This window comes from Phaenicophaeus curvirostris, chromosome 4, assembly GCF_032191515.1.
Source record: "Phaenicophaeus curvirostris isolate KB17595 chromosome 4, BPBGC_Pcur_1.0, whole genome shotgun sequence".
Taxonomy (NCBI): Eukaryota; Metazoa; Chordata; class Aves; order Cuculiformes; family Cuculidae; genus Phaenicophaeus; species Phaenicophaeus curvirostris.
The window spans coordinates 12,386,844-12,411,418 of record NC_091395.1 but is presented as its reverse complement, the minus strand read 5'-3'; the positions used below and the strand labels follow the sequence as shown (position 1 = coordinate 12,411,418).

Below are 24,575 nucleotides of genomic sequence, written 5' to 3'. Positions count from 1 at the left end.
AGCCTCCGCCCCCTCGCCGGTGCCCGCAGCCCCGCGCCGTCAGGCAGCCCGCAGTGCCCGCTCCGCTGCCCGGCTCCTTCGCCGCCGCCGCCATGTACCTCTGCAGGGCCGCCTCGCAGGCGCTGGCCTCCCGCCTCAGCAGGGCTCCCTCCGCCGCCACCCGCCTCAAGCAGCGCGGTACGCCGGGGGAGCGTGACTGCGGGGACGGCGAGAGGTCAAGGGGACGGCGGCCTTGGGGGGGGTGGGCAGGTGCGGCGGCGGTTGGGGGGTGGGGGGGGGGGCGGCGCGCAGGCAGTGCGCGCGACAGCGGCGCGAGGGACGGGGGCGCGTGCACCACAGCGGGGCGGGATGGGGGGGGGGGCGCGAGGCGGGGGCGCGCGAGGCGAGGGCGGGGGCGGGGGGGCGCGAGGCGGTGGCGCGAGGGCGGGGAGGGGGGGGCGCGAGGCGGTGTGTGAGGCGAGGTGGGGGGGGACACACGACGACGCGTGAGAGACGGTGGCGGTTGCGTGTGGGGTGTGTTGCCCCCCCCCCCCCCCACCTCGTTGTCCCCCCTTTCCTCACACCCCGCTCATGGAAGGGGAGCCGCAACCCCCCACAATCCCGGTTCCCCCCCCCCCCCGCCCCGCTCCTATCGAAGACCTGCAGGGATAAAAGCGGCCGGGCGCCCCCCGGTGCCGCCTGGCTCGGGCCCGGGGCTCCGTGGCGCGTCGCGGGTTGTGTAACCGGTGGCAAAAATACCCTCCCGCCGCCGCCCCGCGGGATCCCGGGCTCGCCGGGCGCTCTCCTGCCGGCGCGGTGGCCCTGCAGAAGGCGTTCGTGAGAAAATTTTCGTGAGAAAATGCCGCAGAAGCTGCCTCTGCGTGCGGGATCCGTTCGGATGCGTTGAAGAAGAGTCTGGAAAGTGTGTCGCGAGGCAGATGATGCCAAACGTAATCTGGCAATATTTTGAGATTAAGACTATTTTTGTCGCTACCGATTGCAGTGCCCGGAGCTGGTTTTTGTTCAACGAGGCGCTTCTCGTCCGTACTACTTACTCATCTGGGATAAAGTCATGAAATTCAGCTGAAAATTTTGTTGACCGAAAGAATTACCGGGTCTTTTTGAGATGTACCAAAGCCCCAGGCTACTGCAGGCATCAAAATGACAGAAGCGAGGCAGAAAAATAAATGGCCAGAGCTGCCATTTTAGCAAATATGTACTCGATCAGGGATAAAATTGTGTAATCCTTCCTGTCTGCCCTGTTGGCCAATATTTGAGGTTGTGGACGTGTATTTGAACGCCAGCAATCAATTTGGGAATGGAAGATGAATTCAATTTGAGAGTGGAAGGTGAATTCAAAGGAAAAGGCTTTTCCTCAAAGTGCTCTGTTATTAAACTGGGGAGGACTCAGTACCTCTGTTGATCATGACCGCAGCAAGACTGAATAAAGACTGATTAATTATTATCTATACCTTAAGCAGGGACTTTCTTACATTCCTTTTTTTTTCACATTCCTTAGGTAGTTCCTTGGTCTATACAGGCTGCATCCAGTACTTGGAAGCTGATCAGCAGGCAGTGTAGTTCACAGAAAATCATGTACTGTTAGGAAGAGCTCAGCCGTGTTCAGTTAGGCACCACACCCTCCATTATTCTTATATTAAACATCGCTAACCTCTACCTCTCTGTTTTGTTACATCTTTTTAAGTCATCCTTATTTGTATGGGAAATTTGTTGGATGTTATTTGTTGGATGGGACCTTGGGCAGCCTGATCTGGTAGGACATGTCCCAGCCCATGGCAGGGGTGTTGGAACTAGATGATCTTAAAGGTCCCTTCCAACTCAAAGTATTCCATGATTCTATTTCATCAATTAATTTTGTGATCATATATTAACAGCACTTTACATCAATGTCAATAATGTTTTTTATAGCACCTCTTCGCCAGATGTCATCTGGGAGCGTTCCTGGCTCTTCTGGAGAGACCATGATTTACTATCTCCTTGCTGGTGTTGCTGCTTTTGGTGGTTTATTTTATGTAAGTGTTTGGGGACGTAGCTGCTTGTGCTTTCTGAGTTGGCACGGTGTAAGGGATGTTCTGGATTAAAGAGTATATCAAGACACAAACGTCATTAGAAAGTGGGTGAAGTAGCTTGCAGTTAAATACAGCGTAACTTAAAAATGAGTTCAAGAGAACTCATCGAATGCCTGTTGCTCACCTTACTGTTTACTTTGCTGTCTCCTGCTGTTGTCGTTCTTAGTGGAAAACATAATCATACTATGTGAAATGAATATGTCCAAAGGTGGAGTAAGGCATCTACCTCTAAGCCCTTGCCTCCTCTTGTCAACCACAAACAGAAAGAATATCTCAAAGCTGGCAAGACAGATGTGAAGGAAGCTGGCTGAAGCTGCAAGGGGAAGATTATGAACCTCGTTAATTGAGGCACAAAGAAAGAGAAGAATATTAGTTACTTAGAAAAAACATGTTAAAGTTCTGTAAACATCTACTTTTGTCAAGCTTTTCAGTAATCATTCTCTTCCCTGCATCTAAATATGTGAGAAACTGCTTCGCATCCCTAAACTCTCCATTTCATAGCTCCTTCTCTCGACCCTTCCAAGATTTGGGATAGTGGCTAGCACATCCCAGAGAGGTACATGTTTCCTTCTCCCACAAAATAATCCTCTTGAACAGTAAGTAGCTTCTACTTGTTCAAATTATCAAACTTGTGTGATTGCATACCTGGAGGAATAAAAAATTATCTTGCTGTCACAGGTTTTTCATAAAATAATCTGACTCTAATTGTCTTTTGAAATACTGTGTGCCATTACTGAAACACTGCAGCACTTGGAAACCCGCACGGTCTATTGTAATTGCTTTTTAACAATGGAGAAATATGAAACGTATAAACATGTTAGTATAGCAGAATACTTTTTTTTTAGCCTTGCTTAGCATGATCTTTTTAAGATGAGCAGCGTTAAAACCCCTTCTCTCTCTGTCCCTCTCCCTCTCTGTTCTTTGTGTTTGGTAACTTTGTAGGGATATAGCAATAAGTTTAGGTATAATTTCCTTTCAGGCCTACAGAATAGTCAGTTCATCTCGCAGCAACTATATTGAACATTTGAATATTCTCCATGAGAGAGCTGAGGGGCGGAAAAAGGGTGAGTTGAGCTTTTCTCTCTTGTTCCCTGGGGTGCGTGAGGATCTGGAATGGATTTCTAGATTGTCTAATCAGGCCTTGACCTTGCCCAGGTCATTGTCTGAGCCCTCTGAGTGGGAGTAAAGAAAAGGGTGGTTGTGCAGTGTTCTGTTGCAAAGCTAATTCTGCACAAAAGTTTGGGAAGAGACTTAATGTTTAGGCAGCGCCTCTGGTGTGTGATCAACCTGCAGGATGGAAAGAGTTGATATGCAAACCATTAATTGTGTATTGGGTATTTGCATTTGATTTACTGTAAGCTTAATGAAACTTGACTAAGTGCATAAAGCTGTCAAAATCACTTTTGTTCTTTTGTTTGTTGCGGGGAAGGAGATGATAATTTTTTCTCTGTCATTGGAATGACTCCAGGCCACATGCTATCAGGGAACACAGTTTAATAAGAAAAAAAATACGTTTTTTAAAAGTATAGTCATTCTTGTTCCACAACTTTTATTTTGTCCTTTTACATTTAGGATTAAATGAAAAGCAGACACCACCTAAATAAATGGCAGATCCTTACTTAGCTCTTCATGCTTAAATAATTAGACCGTGTTAGTTCAAATACTTGTAATGGAATGTTGTCTCTGTCTACATTAATTAGTGTTACAGCAGCATTAATATAAAAGATAGAACTTTGGCAAGCGTGGTCTTGCTAGGAAGAGCGATTAGAAAAAGTGACTTCTTCAGGATCTTTATATTTTTATTTATTTGTTATTTAGAACATAAATAAATTAATGAAGTCATAGCACTTGAAGCTCTTCGTTATTTCTTCTGGTGCTGACATCTAGAGAATTGGTTTAATTATATTTGCATGTACACAGAGCATAGATTTGAATAAAGTGTGCTGAGTTTAAATCTTTTTTTCAATGCAAGAACATGCTTTTGAATTGTCTGTCTGTAAAATTATTTCTTCTGAAGTTCAGTCTTGAAGTTCCACTATGTCTCCATTACATTCAGAACTTTAAAACTGCGGATTTTAAGATTTAAAATAGCAGAACACTCTTAATTTCCTTTCTCTTATGGAGCTGGAAGCAATGCTGTTTTTAAATCTAATTCTTTAAATGCTGAGATTCCAGCTGCAATTTTAATGCAATCATTCCCTGTCCCTAAAATAAAAAAATCAAACCAGGGCCAAAGTAGCTGTTTTCTTGCAGTGACCTCATCATCTGCTGTTCAGGGAAGAAACAGGGGGTTACGCTCATTATGTTCTGACTGACATGGTCAGAAGAACGTGGTAGATGTGAAAACATTAAGCAAACCTTTCAGGGCACTGAAATGATGCCAGTATATTCCCTCTTTTCTCTTAAGGTTCACTTCTGCAAGGTACTGAGTTCTAACCCTAGTCTAGCAAAATGTTTTGAGTGGGATGCCAGCAGTCAGTGGTGCTGTTGGCCCACTGAAGGCTATGACTGAGACTGGGGTAAGAGTACTCAGTGCTCTGTAACTTGATTAATTCTGACTTCGGGTACTCTCCAGACATCCCATAATCTGACACCTCGTGCTGCTTAGTAATTTACGTAAGTGTCACAGCCAGTGGCAGTTGATTGCTGCCACCCTTGTTATTCACTGTAAGAAGTCCAAAACACGTCCGGCAGCACATTTGAAAGGTGTTTCCTATATTATGTTCTGTATTGGACTTATGAATAGTTGCTCAACCCAGAGTTTTTAATTGGATTTCTGAATAGCCAATTCCAATTCACAAGGCACAACTACTGTTGAATCAGCTCTTTTTTAAATCCTTCTTCATTCCCAACTGTATTTTCCCAAGAGAGGTTTCTGTTCTTACTTTTCCTATGGAATCCTCTCTGTGCTTTCTCAAAAGAATTAACGTGTCCTTTCCTCCCCTTTTTTCCTGTTCCCTGTGTAGTCATATATTTGTGTGTATCTCGTCACAAGAGTGTTACCATAGTACTGCTTTTCCCAGAAGTGCCACCACAGGTTTTTTCCCCACTCTATCTTTAGATCGAGTTAGTCCTTACACTTTTTCAAAGTAAGCATTGCTGATAATGGCAATTAAATTCTGTTCTCAAAGTAATCTGATATTTTTTAGGGTTGCATAAAATCAAGTTAAAAATAAGCTGTAGAACAGTGCTGGTAACAATATGAAGTGGTGGATAGAAGAGCAGCATGCCAGACAGCACATTCATGGCATATTTGCTACATGTCCTGTGGTAAGAGAACTTTCTAGGTAGAAGAAATTAATGCTAGGGAGCAGCTGATCAGAGAGAGACTCTCCTGATGGGAATGACATTTGTGGTTTGTCATCCCGAGCAAGATTCTCCCCTTGTGTTCAAACCCCAAACATCTATTCTAAAGAAGTGCATGTAGCAAACAAGGCTATGAAAACAACGGGAACAATCAAATGCTATTCTACACTTGTTAGAGGGTTGAAGTGATATTCAGTTGTATTTTAATTAATGGCATTGGACATTTTAAAAAAGATCTAATGGCAAATTTTCTGTAGCTCTTGTTCACTGAGAGCTACTCTCAAATTTATAGAGGGATTTTAAAAAGCCCGTGGCAGAAGCCCAATTCGAAGTAGCAGTAGGAAATCTGGGACATCATTTGAGCTGTAAAATGATGTTTACCGTGCAGAATGTTCTACTTGCTTATTTAGTAAATATTGAGTTTTGTCTTCCATTTGCATGTGTCTCCTTTAAGCTTGTTCCTAATCTCCTTCTTTTTTAGCAATGACTTTTCTTTTTTAACTTGATGCAAGCTGATTCAATCTTTCTAATTTATACTCTGCTTTTACACTTTCCAGCCTAAAATACCAGGGAAATCTCTTTCCAAACCCGAGGAAGTTAAATACAAACAAAGGACAGTCGTTCACCATTGCGTACCTTGCAGCCTACCTTGGGATGACTTTATACCTTCTCTTGTAAAACTCCGTACTTGTGAGACTTTAAAAGAACTACCTGTGTTTGCAAGGCCAAACCATATTGAGCTCATTACTGAACCTGCTTTGTAGAAGGCAGTTCTGAGACTGAGAAGCTGGCCGTTGGAATGAATGCACTCCATATCTGACTGTCCAATAAAGTGTTCTGAATGCTGAGCTTGGCTGTTAGTCTGTTCTTTGTGGAATCGATTTAGTTTTTTTGAAATACGGCATTCTCTTAAAGGGACATGGTCAGATTGCATAATGGAAAGCTTTGATTTTTACTGAGCAATAAATGATCTTGTGTTTAATCCTGAACACAGAAAGATAGGCTTCACTAGCATGAGAAAACCAAGAATTCAGATTGATCTGGTTAGTCTTTAAACATATATGAAAGAATAAATTAAATTCTGACTATGTCTCTTTAAGCTCTTTCCTTTCTTTTCTCACTCTATTACAAACTTTATTTCCACTGCTTTTTTTTTCACATGGTGAGTTGGTTCTAGTGGTAAACTTGCAAAGAACTCTAGATATATAACTGTTGTTAACTTGGTCTTAGTGCATGTTTGGTGATTGTGCATCTTTGTGGCTTTGTGCTTAGTTTTTAAATAGTTTGGAGTAGTGCATGACTGGGAAGCACTGGATTTTTCAGATTGTAAAGATTCTGACCCACATCAGTGTAGACAAGCCTTTAAAAGACGGCTGGGACACGTAAAAAGAAAATGGTCAGTCATAAGTGGTTGTATCTACAGTAAAGTGAACACTGACCACTTAAAATTAGCAAGTTATATTCTTACATATATACTCCTGTTATATCTACTGTTTTCAGTAAGGCCCCCCTGTTTTATTCTGCCTCACAGATCTTGCGTTTCTTACTTGAGTGCTGTGGCTCTTAGAGTGGTCACAGTACATTCCATATAGCTTTAAAAAAGGGTGAATAGGGATAGCAAAGTACCTGTGCCAGCATAGACTAAGAGATAGCACAAGACCCACCTGAAAACTAGACCCTTGTGGGGCTCGGGTTTGTTGTAGCTGTTGCCAGCCAAGATAGCCACCTTGACAATAGTCCTGTGCGAACTGAAGGCTCGTCTTGGCTTAGAGCGTTTCTGAGCTGTGAGCCTGATAGATAGTAAACTCCATAAGAGCTTCCAAGCAAATGTCTTATTCCCAGTGTGGTAACTCCACTGCTGGGTGCAAACTGGATCTAGCTCCTTGTGGTGCCTGTGGTTGCACTATCACTGGCCCTTTCAGCAGAGTGGGTTTGGAGCAACACTTGTTGGGGTCTGTTTTTATCTGTCTGCACTCCCACCTCTTGCAGTCACTTGCTTCAAGCCACAGTTTCTTTTCTTATTACACTGACGCACTTACAAAGCTCAGTAATTAAGAATATGGTTTCCTCATCTTGTAAACATCTGTTTTGGTGCCACACTAGACAGTACTATTACACATATATTTCTTGGCTTTGTTTGTAGATTCTGATTCCAAAGCTTAGCTTCCCATTTTAAATTTAAATGAGGATGATGGTAGAAAGTAGTTGGTGAATTTGTGTTGCATGCATGCACTTTACTCTCTTTATTGTATTAAATAAATCCTTAAAAGGTGATGAAGAAGAGACGGCTGAAGTCACTGAAACAGAGACAGCCACGGAAGAGGCTGGTGCAGTAGCTGCTGCTGAACCTGCAGCACAGGATGAGAGCACTGGGGTATCCCCCGAAACTGGAGGGGAGAGTGACTTACCGGCTTCAGACGCACCCCCTGCTGTGGAAGAAGCACAGCAGGAAGCTGCTGCTACTTTGGAAGTTGCTGCTAATTCAGAAGTTGCTGCTAATTCAGAAGCTGCTGCTAATTCAGAAGCTGCTGCCGTACAAGGTTAACTTATAAATGCAATTTGTGTGTCTGTGTGTGTGTGTTGTGGATTCTAAACCTCTGCCTCTTAATACAGAACATTAAGAACAAATTCACTGTTCCTAATTGAGTTTGTCCTGCAGTGATAACTAATTCAGGTGTTACTTTGACATATCATGAGCATAAAGTAATTAAGTTTATTAAATCACTGTCTCTAGAAGCGTGTAGCCTGTGGCACTGGTCTAAAACCAGCAGAATGACAGGTTCATTTTACTACACCATTCTATTTCTCTTCTTTAAGACCTGACATTAAGGTGAGTGTGTAGTATCATCAGTTAAACAGTTGCTTCAGTGACCTAGTTCAAAGGTGTGTTAAGGGAGCTAAACACTTTATTTCACTGGCCATTTCTAAGATATTCACACTGAATAATTACAGCTGTTCTAAGTAACTTCAACAGAATCTTGCATAGCAACCAAAACGCTGTCATGATCTCAGTGTTAAGGATACACAAGGTTAAAAAGTTTGAAATTCAGTAACACGTCAAACTGGTATTAAACATGTATAAATTAGTGGCTACCTATTCAGTATTTTGAACTGTCAGGGTGTTTGGAATATTTTGGTTTATTGTACATTTAAAAAAAAAATCACAATAATACAAAAGCAAACCTAGCCATAAGTTGCAAAAACTACAGGATTAGAATTTAAATCTATCTATCTATTTGTTTCTGTCAACCTGTAAGGATAGCACAATGGCTTATCTGCTTATCACAAGCATAAAGCAGTTGCAGTTTCTCAGTTGATAGGAAAGCATCAAACATTTACATCTGGTGTCTTCAGTTAAGAAACAAATGAAACAAAATCCAACAAAAAACTTGCCAGCCTGTCATGAGAGAGAAAGTTCACTCCTTGCTTTGAAAGGGAAGATTTCAGCGTGGCTGGAGAAGATCTGAAAACCACTGAAGCGGTTTTCCGCTTGATTTAAACATGGAATCTTGACTGCACACCTATGTTTGACTTCCTTTGAGAAAACAAACCACCTGCTTGAGAGGAGATATCTAAAACACCGGTCAAGAGATTAGAGAAGAGAGATTAGAAGTATTTTGACTGCTAGTATATGGGAGGTTATCATAGCAACTAGAAGGGTATTAGCAGATTCTGGCATTATTTTCGCCTTTTCCCTTGGTGGCTTCAAGGAGGTATGGATGCCTCCTAACTGCCTTTTTAACAAATGAACTCGAGAAATGGTGCAGCACTTCAAAGAGCTGGCTTCGGTGAAAGGTCTAGATATGAATTTTTAATTCAGGTGTGAATAGCTCCTCCGCTTATCTGCAAAACAATCCACTGCAAATAACATTTTAAAACAAGATTTGATCCGACCTGCTAAAAGTAATATAACTAAGAAAAGGTATAGGTAAGTATATTTGTAGTGACTATTAGTGTGTATATATAAAAATAATTACAAGGTATTAGCTAAAATACCTACAGCCTTAAAAATTTCCATTTCTATGGAATATTTAAAAAGGAAGTCTGGTGTTAAAGTTAGTGAATTAGAGCTATTAAGAGATAGAATATGTTTAAAAATGTCTTGCTACGTTTACCTTTTGCTTTAGGCAGCAATTGCAAAATTTCATTTCAGGGAGTGGGCGCTTGCTTGTATCTAGGAGGGGTTGAATATTCCCATCACAGTGCTCATCCAGGAATATTTTTTAATTGTTGGATAGGATCTTCTGTGTGGAAGTTATTTCTGCTGCTCTGTTGAAGAGAAAGCAGCTATCATCTACCCTGAGAAATGTTGTGCGCAAGTGGATTAAGTCAGATAATCTAATTCTAGACTTCATGTGACTTCATGTAGTCAGTGGCCACTATTTTACAAGAGGAAATGGGTCTTATAACAGTTAGTACTGGTGTCGACTGGGAGCAGGTGGGGTATTCAGAAATGGATGATTTCTAGATCTATTTTGTCTGGCAACAGTCACTGAGGAGAACAGCACTAGAACACCACTGCTGTTACCTTGATATTTATAAGGGATTCTGAAGGTCATTTCAGGTGTCCTTTGTCAAGACTTGCTGCAGTGGTTGTTCTTTGCTCCCTGGTAAAGCCGGCAGAAACGACCCTGTGGGATGTCACATGGTTGAGAAGCTCTTGCATGTTGTGTCAGCTCTCTTCCTTCAACCCCTAATCAGGATATGGCATATTAGCTTGATATTTCGTATCAAGGAGCAGAAGCCGTACTTCCACTCAGTAATTACTAGTTTCTAAAGGAAGGGAGTGTGCTCCTTGATCTGATCTCTTTGGCATTTCTGGGATGTAAAACAGTTCTCTCATGGCACAGGTCACCTGTGAAGACTATTGTAAATAACCGTTGTGAACAGGTGTGCCTGAGGCAGGCGTGAACGCTGTAGATCCCGTAAGCAGTTCATGTGAGGTTCCCCCGGGGCTCTGTCTCACTGTGGCTGCGGCGTAACTGGAGTCCTGCCCTGGGCAGCTGCAGAGGCAGCAGAGGCCCTGCCACCAGGTCACCTTGGCGTTTGGCCGCTGCTCTCCTCCAGGCCTTATTCAGAACTTCTCTGCTGTCCATGTGCCAGTTTGTTCAGCGTTTACCTACAGTCAACAGCTACTTGTGGTTTATTTTTATTTTTTAAAGAATGTTACAATTAAAAACCTTCCAGTTTTGTATTTAAGCATCTTCATCATTTGTCTTCCCTCCATTTAGAGGGGGAAAAACTGTATCTGCATTTTAACTGAGGTAGACAGTTATTTTTCTTTCAGAACTGCCAAGGGAAATGCAGGCTTACTTTGAAAAAGAATACTTTTAATAATTTTTATTAGTATTCTTGGTAGCTCGACGTTACTTCTGCAGATGAAGGTGCAAGTATTTTTATCATTACCAGTAAACCTCTGCTTATTCAAATGCAATTGTTTCTTTTAATCTATATGGCCTTCTGTAATGTGTTTGAAAGTGCAAGGTGCCAGCAGAGGTTTGTCTCCAGCTCCAGGACACATGCATGCATATATATGCATATATACATACATATACATATAAAACAAACATGTGTTTACACATGGATGTGCAAAAAACCTATAACAAAACAAAAAAAACCCCACCAACCTTGGAGGTAGATACTTAATCAGGTATTTTTCAATTTTAGGAAGTTCAATTACAATTGTATCTGGCTGGAATTTTATCTTTGTCTCAATTTAAGCAATTTACAACTCACTAATGGTATCTGAGATTTTGTGAAATACTGTTGCCAAAAAAAAGTACTGCGCATGTAACTCTGTTCCCAAGGTTTTAAATTCCTTTATATTTGAGTTTTCTGTACCTGCTTATTATTTGAGCTGTTGTGCTGTCACTCCTGCTTAATGCCTGATGTTGCTAAGTTCTCCTGATGATGCTTTTCTCCTTTTAGTGTATTCTGTGTCTGGGGACCATAAATTAAGATCAATTAGTCTTCAGATAGAACAAATGCTGTGAAGTGCAGAGACTGGCAAGCTGCTGCTTGGATTCAGCAGTATTATTGCATCTGTGACTTCTAGTTTTTGAATTGCCGCTATAAACTTTTCTCCAACTCTAGTATCGAGGCTTGAGGTTTTGCTTTATCAACTGGAATACCAAAAGCAATTAGCCTAAACCCCTGCTTTACTGGACTCCTGGTTTCTGTAGTGTGGGTTCCAATTTTGTAAGTATTGAAGGATGTGGTTTCTCCTCTGTTATTTCAAACACTGTCTGAGCGAGTAACTCGGTTTGGGGAGGATTAGTGCGCCAATGTGCCAGTGTTTTCCATGTTAAGCTTCAAATGGCATTACAGTGCTGGTTGTCTGCAGCCTAGAGAAACAAATATAGGCTTTACTGGACAGGAGTCACTGCTTTCGGGACAGGATTTTGCTGACCCAATCGCACAACGGTGCCAAGCAGACAAACCCCCTGGACACGATCAGAGCGCATTGCTTTTGCTTGGTAAGTTACCAGACTCTGGGTGCGTATTGAAATGCTCTGACGCCAGGAGTATTTTGATTATTGCTGAAAAGTCCTCAAAGCAATTTGCAGTTGTTTGTGCTTATTCAGAGGCTTTCAGAATGAGGTTGCTCAGTAGAACAAATGCATCCTTCTAGGCATTTGTTTGTGTGGTGGAAGGAGAAGCTGTGCAACCTGCAGCTCTTTACAACCTTGGGTCGTGGGTAAGATGCAGCATGGATAGGGCTGGACAGACCTTACCTCTTTTGATTCATTGGTATCACTTGTTCACAGTTGGACCCTGTGAAAATAACTACAAGTTTTTTCTCAGCCTTGCTTGTATAGACCACAAGCACCTCGTAACAGGCCCCTTACCTGACACTCTCATACATTTAATGTTGTGGCATGAAATGGGCCTCCAGGTGCAGGCTGGTGTAACACAGGACAGGATCAGGGAAACTGCTCATATCACCTAATGGAATCTGTGATTAATTACCTCCAAAATAAAGGTTTCCTATTCTGAATCTCCTTTTAGAGGGTTTTTCCTGCTCTTCATTGATTGCGGTAGACTAAGCTAGCTAAATTAGGCTCTTGAAAGTTGAATAATGTGAAATTATCCTACTGGAGAAGTATCCATTTCTGTGGAACTTCTGTTGGATATTTCTGCTTTATGTTTATCACTGTACTTATCTGCCCCTTGAGCTGCTGCCGTTTATCTTGCATCTCTCTGATTGCCATACGCTGGCTGCTAGTCTCTTCTCTCTTCCTTCTGTTTTTCCTTCACAAAACTGAGCTTGTAAAGGAGTCGTCATAGCTTAACTGGAAAATCTCTGTAGGAAGAATGTGAAAAATGTTTAGAAGAGGCTTCTGTAGAAGTTATGAGCACCTAAAGACACAAGTTGGTAACTGAAAAGAATGTTCAGTTCTGATCAGTTTAGCTGAAAATAAAATTTTACAGCATGCACTGGGCTGGGGAGGAAGATTCCAGTAAAAAAGGAAACCCCTCTAGAACGTCCCAGTTAAAAGTGCAAACAAATAAGTGAGGGAGAAGGGAGAACTAAGTAAGATAACTTTCTTCCTATCTGTCTGTCATAGAAAAAGGGGACAAGTAGCTTCTCAAATAAAGATTAATGCTGGTAAAAGGATATAGAGTGAATAATGCTGAAATGATTGTCACTGGGAAGGAGAAAATGGACTTAGTGTTTCTTACTAATGCAGTATTTATAGCTCATCATCAAGAGTTAAAATGAATCCTAAGTAATGTTATTTCTTTAAATTGGAAAGCAAGAACTCCCTTTGGTCAACAAAGCCTGTTAGCACTTACATTGCTTAAAACTCTATTACCTGTGTAATTTGAAATATTTCTGTAAGTACAGCACAGGAAAGAAGACAATTAGTGTCCTACTTCAGAGAAAATAGCTTTCTGTGTTCCTGGGGTGGCAGTTCAGACCAGAATGGGGATGATGGGCATTTTTGTGCTAATTTTTGGGCAGTGTTTCTTATTGCAGAGAGAAGCATCCTTTTCAAGGAACAGCATGCTGAGCTGTGGTTGCTCCTTTGTAAACAAATAAGTGGGTAAAACTTGGTGCATGAAGAGCATTAAAGAAAATGCCTGACTTTAATTAAAAGTTTTTTTGAGAACTTCTGAAGAATTTCATGCATCAAATTAGTGGTGCGCTTTCACATGTGCTGTTTGTGCTAACTTGCAGTAGCTTTCTTCATGATCCATTCCAGTCAGTGGGTGTTTTAAACAACCGGCCAACCACAATGTCAATTGCTTCTCATTGCTTCAAATCCTTGTTACAGAATATAGAACTAAATGCTTGAAATTATATGAGGTGTTATAAAGTGTTCTGGATTAATGTGGTATGCACTGTTATGTTTTTATTCGGACCATTACAGACATCTCTGAATCTTTTAGCCATCCATGGTAGAATAAGCTCTCTTGAAATGAGTCTTCTGGTCATTAGTACGAACTAATGAGGCTTTTCTTAGGAACTGGTGACCTACATTAGGCACAAACAACCTGTGAAATATTTGGTTGATTGAAATTGTTTCTTTTTTTGCTGTACACTGTGAAGAGGATACATTTGTTTTCTTAAAAAATGTACTTTGTAATGCCGTGGTTTATGCTCTCAGCTGTACCTCATGGATTTTTATCTGGATTACTTATGGATGGCTTGCAAAAAGAAAGCTGTCATATTTTTATAGTGGCAGGATTATTAGAAATCCCAACATTCCTTTGTTCATCAGTTTCTCAAAGACCTTGGGCTCTAAGCCGCTGGTTCAGCTTTCACTTATGGAATAGATAAAATACCTAAGAGAGAGAACTCCCGATGCCCACAGACTAGAATGATCTTGCTGGTTAGGAAAGGCTGAACCCTCCATGTCCAAACAACAGGGTTGTCAAGCCAGAATAGTTCTGCAAATGATTTCTTGAGAGAACTGTGGGCTTCTAGCATTGCCGTTCCAGTCCTGTGTGTTCAGGGACCTGGTCAGACTGAAAAATGATCAGTGCTTTTCTAAATAATCATTAGATCCCTGATTTGGTTTAGCATGTAGAGCTGATTAGTTTATTTTTTCCTGTCTGAAGCTCAAGTGCTGAATTCGGTGTCGATGAGAGGCAGTGCTCTGTGGTTAACCATCCAGTAGGTTTTTTTTTCCCTTTTTAAGCCCAATGCTTAAGTGTTAAGTGTTTTTTTCCTTTCTGAAGCGATCAATAACTTACTCTAGATGGTTATAATCTTAAACAGTCACGGAATAAAATGCCAGTGAGCAAAGAAATAGCATTTCAAGTAGTCCTGAGTGACGTTCCTGGTGTTCAGGATGTTCCTGGTGTCTTCCTGGCCACAGAAACCTGACACACTTGCTCACTTTACAGTGACACATCCACAGTTTTGCCTGTTTTGTCCCAAACTGACATAGTAATTACTATTTCCCCTTCTTTCTGCTGCTGAGGCGGCTGATGGTGGTTTGAGCCTCTGATAGTGGAGGGAGGAGGTGCTGAACCCCAGTCAGCAGTACTGAGCGTGGCAGGTGGCTTTCGATATAAGGAAGGGGAGCTTAGCTATTGCCACCACCTCAGGCTTTTGATCAAAATTCACTGCTGAATGAACTTCTCTTCCATTTTCCTTAAAGCCGATGATGGAACCAAAATACATTAAGTTGATCTTAAAAGGGGTTGCAGTTCCTTACTGCTGCTGCTGTGTTCTCCCCTGGGCTGGATCTGAGGGTACCCCCACCTCTTGTGCTCTATTTTGAAGTCTCTCTCAAACATATTCTTGAATTACTCTTGCAACGTGGCAGAATTCGACTTTTAAAAAGTGAATTCTGCTGCCAGTGCCTCACCACTCTCATCATGAAGAAATTCCTCCTTATGTCTAGCCTAAATCTGCCCCAGGTCCCGACACCCTCAGTGGACCATGCTGAGGAGAAGCTTTATGTAAATGAGAGCATCACATTCTAGTACGAGTGCTTCTCAAAAAGCCTGTAAGTGAAATACTGTTTCTGCTTCCACAATCAAATTATTATATTCAATTACTTTTCTTTTTTCCCCATTGAAATTAGCGTGTGACACTGGTTATGTTATGGGCAGCTTGAAATATCAAAGCCTTGTTTTGCACTCCGGCTTTGGTTTGTGCGCTCCAGGCAGATTCCATTCATATTATGCCGGCTAACTTGTATTATTTTAGCTTTATAAAGCCAAATTCTTCTGCAAAGAGTATTTTTTAAAGTAATTGAACCTGACGTTCTGCAGTGCAGATACCAGCCTCATCTTGACTGCCTAAAGAAAGAATTCATGATGTGAAGGTGCTGCTTTAAGTGAAATGCTTCACTCTGAAAAGCATATTTCTAAACATCTTTAATAATAGCAGGAGACCAGTGCTTGCACAGAAGTTTTGTTGTTGTTCCTAACTGGAGATATCACTTCTAAAATGAATCAAAGGGATTAGGATTAGTATCACAATATTATAGTTTTAAATATATTGGTAAAGAAATGCACCATGGGGGGAAAAATATAGGCTGCATTCTTGAGAAGGCTGTGATGATTTTGTATGATCTTGTCATGAAACTTCCGTCCTGGAGTGAGGAGAAACCCACCTCTCCCCATGAAAGAAAAGAATTGAATATAGCTTTCATTTTAAAATCTGGAACAGGTCTCTTCTCCATGTTTATTCTAAATAAGGAGAACATGCTCACCAAGACACTTAAAAATACCCGGTAAAAGCTTAATATCCAGTAAGATTTAAAAGTATAACATACAAGTTAAATTATGCCCACAGGCTATTTATATCAGTCATCTATAAAATGATAGATACTAAAAATAATAAAGTTTAAACCCAAAAGCACACTGAGCAAGGAGAGCGTTTGTAGTGGGGCTGGGCTGATTGGCCAAAGGGGGTAAAACTTAGAATCATAGAATCACCAGGTTGGAAAAGACCCACTGGATCATCGAGTCCAACCATTCCTATCAAAACTTGCTGTAGGAGTGAAATTCTGAATTCTGAGAACCACCTTCCTCCCCCTCTGCTTATTTAAAAGTTTTGGCTTTTGCTTCTTTTACTGCTGCTTTCCTTCCTCTGCTTTTGCACATTAAAAAGAAAGGTGTATTTCTTTTACAGGTTACAGTGCTTCACCTGCATAAGGGAGGAGGAAGGCAGTTCTTTATCCCGATAGAATTTCATTCTATATGTATGATGAGTTCATTTGTATATGTATGATATATATAATAATAAGTGTTTTGTTTTCTTAACACTTCATTGCTAACTACCTGCTAGGTCAGTGGAGGTGGGAAGACCGAACCCTGGCGTTAACATGGTTGATTATTTTGAAGTCGATTATTTTAAAGCAGTTGTTTACATTAGCAGTCTGGAAGCTTCAGTGTTGTAAGGGAAGGTCCCTCTCTCCAGAGCAGCCCGAGCTTGCTTGGACAGCGCGGCAGAACTCCTCACTTCCATTTTCATGCCTACTTCTCTCAGCCATGCTGAGGTGACTGTAAATACACAGAATAAGTAGTCAACTATTTGTTTCTTCTCCTTCTTAATCTCATGTATCCTACTGGTTTCTTCAGGAACTCTGGTCAGGTAATCCTGACGCTTGAAATAATACATAAATATTGGACAATTGGTAGTTTGCTTTGTTAGCTGTCACGCGTGGTGTGTGGTATGAAACACAGCTTGGAAAATCCAGCTTTCTGAGCACTGAGTGCTGAAGTCTGATAATACGTACCCTGTAGAAATGCTGTCAATCAGGAATAGTATTTTCTGCAAAAATTCTTGCAAGAACCAAGTCCTTGGTGCATTTCAGATTCCGCTTCTCATCATCGGTGCCAGCTTGATTTGCTCCACACCTCCCTTTCACCTGCCTGCTTCAAGATCATCCTACAGCAGATTGTTCCCTAGAGGATAGGACATGACTGCCAGCATGAGCTGGTTTAATCTCAGATGAGAGCTTTGCATTCTAGACAAAAATCGAGCCTAATTCTCAACAACGACTTCCCCCCAAAAGCTGGAAAGCTTGTTTTTAAGTGCTTGAAACCTCTGGGGGAAGAGGATAGGCAAGCAGTAGAATCTGGGTTCTCAAAGTCAATTCACGTACATCAAGGTTTATGATGTTTTTATGATGATGATGAAAAAATCAGTATGGGGGGAGTGTTTTTTATTATTAGCTGGAACAAAGATGAGTCAGGGCATGCAAGTCCCTGCTTATCGCGCTTCTCTGTTCTGCTGGGGGAATGCTGAGCTCGCTAATATTCAGATAATTCAATTGGCCATCACGAGGATGCAGAAGCGCCCTGCGTTTGGAATGGTTTCTGTTCTACTGTGAATGCACAGAAATGCAGGTTCCTGCGCCCTCAGTGCTGCAACTGTGGCACTGGTAAGAGTGAAAATTGTGTCTTTGAAGACTATAGACATAACTATTTTTATACAGGAAGCAGTATTTTCTTTTCTCCCACTGCAATGATAGGGATAGTACCCTAAAAGTTGTATTTCTAGGTGGATATTGTGCTAATAAGCTACTGGGACTTCCTGATGCTGCTGCCTTGTTTAAAAAAAAAAAAAAAGAAAAAGCTTAAAACCGAAAACTTAATTTCCTTTTCTCTGTGAAATCAATTTCCTTTTCTATATTTACTGAACTCAAACCAGATGTGTTTTCATAACATAAATGGTTTGGTATTGTTTGGTGCATATGTAATGCGCTGCTGGTGCTTGCCCAGTCATGTTTTGTTCCTGCTTCTGCAATTTGAAAGGATGTATTTCTTCTCAAAATGCTTGTCTCGTAGAGCAGAGGAGCTCAAGAGCACTCGAGAGTGCACGTAGCTGTCCTGGGCAGAAGCAGGCGATAGATTTGTTTGGGTTCAGTGTTGCACGTAGGCGACGGGTATTACAAAGATCTTGAGTCACGTACTGATGATTGCGCAGTGGAAACATTTCCAGGGGGTCTAATGAGCCTGAGGATGTTTGTCTTCAAGATCCTTAGCATCCTAAAATCCCTTTGAATGCTTTCAGAACATCTGCTGATGCAATACGTAAAGCCTAACCCCTCGCCTACAGGTGGTAAACGTGATCAGTTTGATTTCTCAGAGGCTTGGAGTTCTTTTATATTATCTTTTGTTGAAATGGCGAGAAAGTGAAGCTCCTAATTCAGATCTGTAAGTACAAGAGTATACAAATGCCTCATGAAGTTGAAGAAAACTGTAGCTGTGGATACTGGGACTTAGCGCCTTATCTTCCATGATTATGAAAAACTAGTCATTGTTGTACCAGGCGTAGATTAAAATAATTTTTAAGAGAAAGGGTGTTAATGCAGGATTTTACATGGAACAACTGTGAGAGATTAAACTGGACTGAAAAAATATGAAATTAATCCAGATTTGAAAAAAGGAGCGAGGGGAGGAGGGAGGGGGAATAGCAGCAATATTAAATTGAACATCTAGGGAAACAAAAAAAAATAAGTACCCAAGCTTCATATTGCTTTGTGCTGCCAGCTGATCAAGGAATGGGTGTGAAAGCCGTTTGAATAAAAGCATCGGCTGGAGTTTTCTGCAGTAACCAAGGACAATTACTCATAGGTACAGGCAGGGGTTTTCAAAACTGCAAGGCCTGTCACAACAAGGCCCTTTGAATTTTAGGGAGTGACAGCTACTCTGGAGCGACCTGGATGGAAACGTTGGGAGGAATTCATACTTCGTTGCAGTAAATTGCCTGTCTGATAACTATAAAGAATACTGCACACCAGAGACAAATCGTTCAACACAAGTGATATGTGTTAACGTTTGTTTTCAAGGCAGGTATTCCTGTAGGCAGCAAATAAACGAAATCCCCAATCAAAGGAAATTAGTTTGTACCAAGAAGCGGGAAAGTTCACATTGCTCTTTCTACCTTGCTAACTGATCTACTCTTCTTAGTGCAAAAGAAATTAAAACACTGAAACATCACAACAAATAAAGAAAAATTAGCAAGATGAAGAACTATAAGCTGGAGAGCAAGTTTTTAGTAATAAAAACTGAATGTTTGATGCTACTCAAACCCAATAGCCTGTTAGCACAGCAAATATATTGTATGACTCCAAGTCATGCTAGCCACAAAATATCCGATGTTCTGATTTTCAAATGTGCTGGGTTTATTGCAGAGCTGTTCCCTGTAAAGACAAAGGTAGTGATTCCTGATCTATTTTTCTGTTGCTTCTTCAAAATTCAGTCAGTACTCTCCAAAGTAAAGTGACAGAGTTGAGGTTCAGAATATGTTATATTCAAATAGGCGCAAGTTGGTATTTGGAATAGATAGGGTGCTAGCTCTCCAAAACTCCTACTTGCTGCATTTATTGAAGCTGTTTAGTTAGCTGTATTTAATATACAAGTAGCTTAGCACAGGACACAATTTCTAACAACAAAGTCCCTGCAGACCTTATCCTGGTGAGCACTTAAGGTGTGTGAGGATGGAAGGCATGTGAGGTTAGAAGAACATGGTAAGAGAGAATTTACTCAAGTGAAATTTAACATGTAACTGCTGGTTGATGTGTTTGTTCTCCCTGTAACTCTTTATTATCTGTATTATCTTGTCTTTGTAAGGTTGAGTGTATGCATAGTGCTCAGATTAGGATTATTTCCGTGGAAACTTTACCATTGTTATCTTGCACATCATTAAGAGTTTGGCAGAAATTAGAAGATAAAATGAGAGTACCTGCAGGAGAATATACGTGCGAGAGGTTACGTAGCTTTGTCTAAAGGCATGAAAGTAGCTTATGTTTGTAGCTTTCTGCTCCACGGTTGGGGAGAGTCAGACTTTCCCTGGAATTCCACTTGCAAACTTTCATTTGCATGGTAAAATTTAATCATCTGATAGATCCTATTGTCCTCAGTTACTTCAAACACATATGTTAGGCAGGTACTTTGTGCTTTGTGAGCCTTGACTGCTCGCCCTCGTTTATGCCAGTGAATGGAAAGACGAGACAATTATCTCTTTAATTTGATTCATAGAAACTGTGAGTGAAGTCTTGGATGTTGCAGCTTCTGCCCACCAGGAAAAATTAGACAGTGTCGAGGAAAGCGTAGCCTCAACAGCTCAAGAGATTTCCGACACAGCCTCAAGGAGCCCGGACGCTGAAGCCGAGGAGTCGGGGCAAACCTCAGAAGGTGCAAGAGTCCTGCTGGGTCTGAAATGTTTTGTCTCTGTGAAGCACGAATGGCTGTTTGCACTGAACTAGCTGGGAGAGTGTGCAGAGCTCAATGTGGCTGCTAGCGATGACTGTGTTTGGCTTCATAGTTAGCAGAAAACGTAATTTTTAAATTAGATGCCGTGCAGTAGAGTAGATATTGCTAAGCTGGATCGCAGAGCGGGGTGAGCTCAGTGCTCTGCTGAGTGGCTGGATGTCAAGTTCACCAAGAACAAGGAATTCTCTCATGCTGCATGTGATGTAACACACTTTTTAAATGTCTGACTTAATCTGACAGATAAAATTTTCTTAAATTACATTGCTGTAAAGAGAAATACAGTGCATGCGATATCTGTAAACGGTACAGCGTTTCAGTGAAGCTACGAACGATCTTATATTGCCATAGAAGTTGAACAATGTAATTGAGTGTAGAGAAAAATGTGTGTTAAAATCATCACTGCGGAGAATTTCAAAGGAGTTTAGAAGTTTGGCCTCTAAACTCTTTTACAATTAGAGTTAAAAAGCCTAAGAGGCACAATATCTGTATACCTAATGTGACTTTGTAAATTGTATCCCTTTAGTCCGAAGGATCCTTTGGACTGAAGGAAACAACTTACTCTACTATTTGTCATTGAATGAGTTGTTTTCAGTGTTTCTCATTGGTGTTTTGTCTCTGTTTTCAGATTCCGTAGAGGAGAAGACACCTGACGAAGTTGCTAAGGAGTCCTAAAGGTACACAGTATAATTGCAGTATGTGGTTTCCTGTTCTTCACATTTCTTTTTTCCTCAGTTAGTGGCAATTGCAGCATGTGGTAATTCTGCACATGCACACTGGTGGTAAGGTTGTATTTCTGCTCCCAATACGTATATTATAAAAAAGAACTTAACTGAAGCGTTTCTTATGGGTTGGGAACCATTGCTGGCATCTTATAGAGGCTAGGGAGCAAACCTTTTCTGTATCAGTTGTCATGCTGAGTGTTAATTTATGGCTTTATTTTAGTCCCATGGAAACTGGATAACGATGCAGGAGCTGTAGCTTTCTTCTAGGCAAAAATTGCTCTTTGGACATCGGTTTAAATTATAGATGTACTGAATTTCTGGATTATTGCCCTGTGCAATGGAACTCTTCTCTTGTTACCCTCAGTGTAAACGTGGTGAAGTTGTAACCTTCCGGAGCTTCTTTTTAAGACATTTTTTTTCACAACTAATCTCTCTGCACGTTTAGTTTGTGCTAATGAAAATCACTCTCAGTTAGCTTTATTACTTTTTAGAATAAAAAGCTTTATCCACAGTATTCTTCCTATTTTGCTATTAGTGTGACTCCCCTTTTCAAAGTGGACTGTAGGATGGTGATAGAAAGCTGAGGGAATAACAAGTTTGGTTGAAATATGAACATGAATCTTGGCAGAAGAGATATTAACTAGAATAGAAACAACTGAAAGTTAAGCAGCTCAGGAATTCTCAAAATTACTTGCTGCTAGTTACCAATTCATGCACTAATTATTGAAGCAGCAGTGCAAGAAGATAAGGGAAGAGGAAAGAAAGTTATTTTTCATTATATTCTTAAAACATGTGTTCTGAATACACTTAGGCAATCCTATCATTATGTTCCAAGTCCTTTGCAAATGTATGTTTGCTTATTCCATCATCCACTGCAGTAAAAAAGAAGATAATGCCTCTTATCTTCTTGTCATAGAAGGTAAATATTGTTCTTAAACTGCACAGTCTTCTTCCACATTGTCTTAGCATGCATAAATAGGATTAAAAAATCAAAGTGAAGCCAATCCCACAGTTATAAAATAATTTAGGAAATGCTAGCATAAGATATATTCCTCTACTAAGTAGACTTCTTGTGCTCTATTGGGAATAATCTGATCTAGTGGGATGCCTCTCCACATGGCAGAGGGGTTGGAACTACATGATCTTTAAGGTCCCTTCCAACCCAAACTATCTTGTGATTCTATGATAATGGTGTAAAGGGGAGCAAATATTTAATGAATGTGAGTGAGATGTGCAGAGAAGGTGCGCCTCTCAAAGCCGTTTTTCCCTCAAAGTGAAAGCTAAGGGTGCCTGAGGATATCACATCAGAAAAATACGTTACTGAGAAATTCTTCCTCTCTGGGACACATCAATGCAGTGATACAGAGAAAGCAATAGAGTTAGGAATCTCTAGTTTTTCCTGTAAACACCTTGCAACCCTAACAATCGTTGCATTGTTATTCCAGATTTTGATTTGGAGAACAAATACCCAATGTATCCAATTGAATTAGTGAAGGCAGAGATGGTAACAGGAAGGGGTGGCCATGGGAGGGAAGGCAAGTTAGAGGAAGCGCCTTTGATGGAACAAATTGAAAATAGGTGAAAAATAGATAAATCTGCTCATAGCAGAATACGCATCCACTGAATTCTGCTTAGGCTTTTTTTGGCCAAAAAAAGGAAGTCTTTTTATGAATATAGCATCACAGGGTTACAAAAAATGTCTTTTACAACAATCTGATTCAATCTTGTTGGGGGGGAAATGAAAGAGAAATGTTTATAAAACATTTTATTACTTAGTGCTGGAAGGTTGCTGCTGAATTGAAAGGCAGGCTGACATTTTCCACTTTTCAAGTCAAGAGCCATAATGCATTCCCAGTTAGGATAGAACTAATTTTTTTTTTAGTGCATGTTTTGATTGTAAGCACTTTAGGGTACGGACCTGAACGTTCGGTTTTCATTAAAACAAATGACCTCAAGTTGCACCAGGGGAACTTCAGATTGGATATTAGGAAAAAATGCTTCACTGAAAGGGTTCTCAGGCACTGGCAGAGGCTGCCCAGGGAGGTGATGGAGTCACCAGCCTTGGAAGCCTATAAAAGAAAGGTGGATGAGGTGCTCAGGGATAGGGTTTAGTAGTGGACACAACTATGGCTGGGCTCGATGATCTCAGAGGTCTTTTCCAACTGAACAATTCTATGATTCTGTGATATTTGGGGGAATTAAACAAAAAAAATCCAAAGAATTTTGATGTGAGAATCAAATAATTTGTGAGAATCGAATTATTATCCAGTTCACTTTTTACAAAAAAGATACTGGTTATTCAGTGAAGGGATGGAAGTGGTAGTAATGGATGAAATCCCCAGGTGAAGCCTTGAATAAATGCTGAGAGCATGCCTGAGTAAGTATATGCTTGTATTCCCCTTTCCTTTCACAGCACAGCAGTTCTGTGTGCGTGTGGCTTTTGGCTCCAGATTCACACTGCTATGAAGCTACTTATGCCTGTAATCTCAGCAAGCAGAGTTGTTTTACTTCATGCCTAAAGTTAAGCAAGTTTGTAGGAATAAGGCTTAGCGAAATGTGTCCAGCACGCAGGGAAATCCACTGATGCCTGAGCAACGTGGCTGGAGATGAGGGATTCCTTGGAACTGGGCTTTGTTGGTAGCAGAGCAAGTTTTCACAAGCCATCAGATAAGCACCATTTACACACAGTCAGGTTTATATGCTGTAATTCACTTAGCTGATAACCTGCAGTCAAACCTACAGTGTGCTTTGAAAAATGCTGTGTCTGTTGATAAATGTCATGTATTGTTGCTTCCTCTAAACCAGATTCTTTCTTTCTTTTTCCTAGTAAGCAGTGCTGAAGGCTTTGAAAAGTTTAATGGAAATATTTGTGGCAATCAACCAGCTGATTCCCGTGTGAAACCTCATACTCTTCCTTGGAGACATAAAAGAAATTGTGCAGTTTGTGGTTCCATGCACTGCTCATTAGGACCAGTATTCATTGCTGCAACAGAGAACCTAATACGATTTAAGTGGGTTAGAGAGACGCTTCTGTGATTAACATCTTTGCTTTAGGAAGTAGCATCCAGTAATAACTGTCAGAGCACCACCCAGCATGTAATAAATACACGTGCTAAGAGAAGCAGTAGACCTATCAGAAACCAGGTCAGGTGAACTTTAGGACTTCGTTGTCTCGTTACGTAGATTGTTTCCTTACTTTCGGTCCAAACTGTGGTGCAGAATTATACCATTGTAACATTCCATGCTAAGATACAAGCGAAAGGTTTTAACTAAGTTAAAATCTTAAAAGAAA

The 24,575-nt window shown here is 40.9% G+C and overlaps 1 protein-coding gene across 3 annotated transcripts; it reads left to right on the top strand.

Moving 5' to 3' along the window:
* MGARP (mitochondria localized glutamic acid rich protein) lies at positions 1–24,575 on the top strand. Of its 3 annotated transcripts, XM_069855254.1 has the most exons (8): positions 1–177; positions 1,909–2,012; positions 3,049–3,133; positions 7,646–7,864; positions 7,901–7,915; positions 20,328–20,483; positions 21,187–21,235; positions 24,111–24,575. In XM_069855254.1, exons 1-7 carry the CDS (start codon positions 93–95, stop codon positions 21,231–21,233), a joined length of 711 nt encoding a protein of 236 aa, XP_069711355.1. In that variant the 5' UTR covers positions 1–92; the 3' UTR covers positions 21,234–21,235; positions 24,111–24,575. The 3 variants fall into 3 exon arrangements, 2 of the variants coding, with proteins under 2 accessions (XP_069711355.1, XP_069711354.1); XR_011337307.1 differs by having other exon boundaries at positions 7,646–7,915; positions 21,187–21,315; XM_069855253.1 differs by having other exon boundaries at positions 7,646–7,915.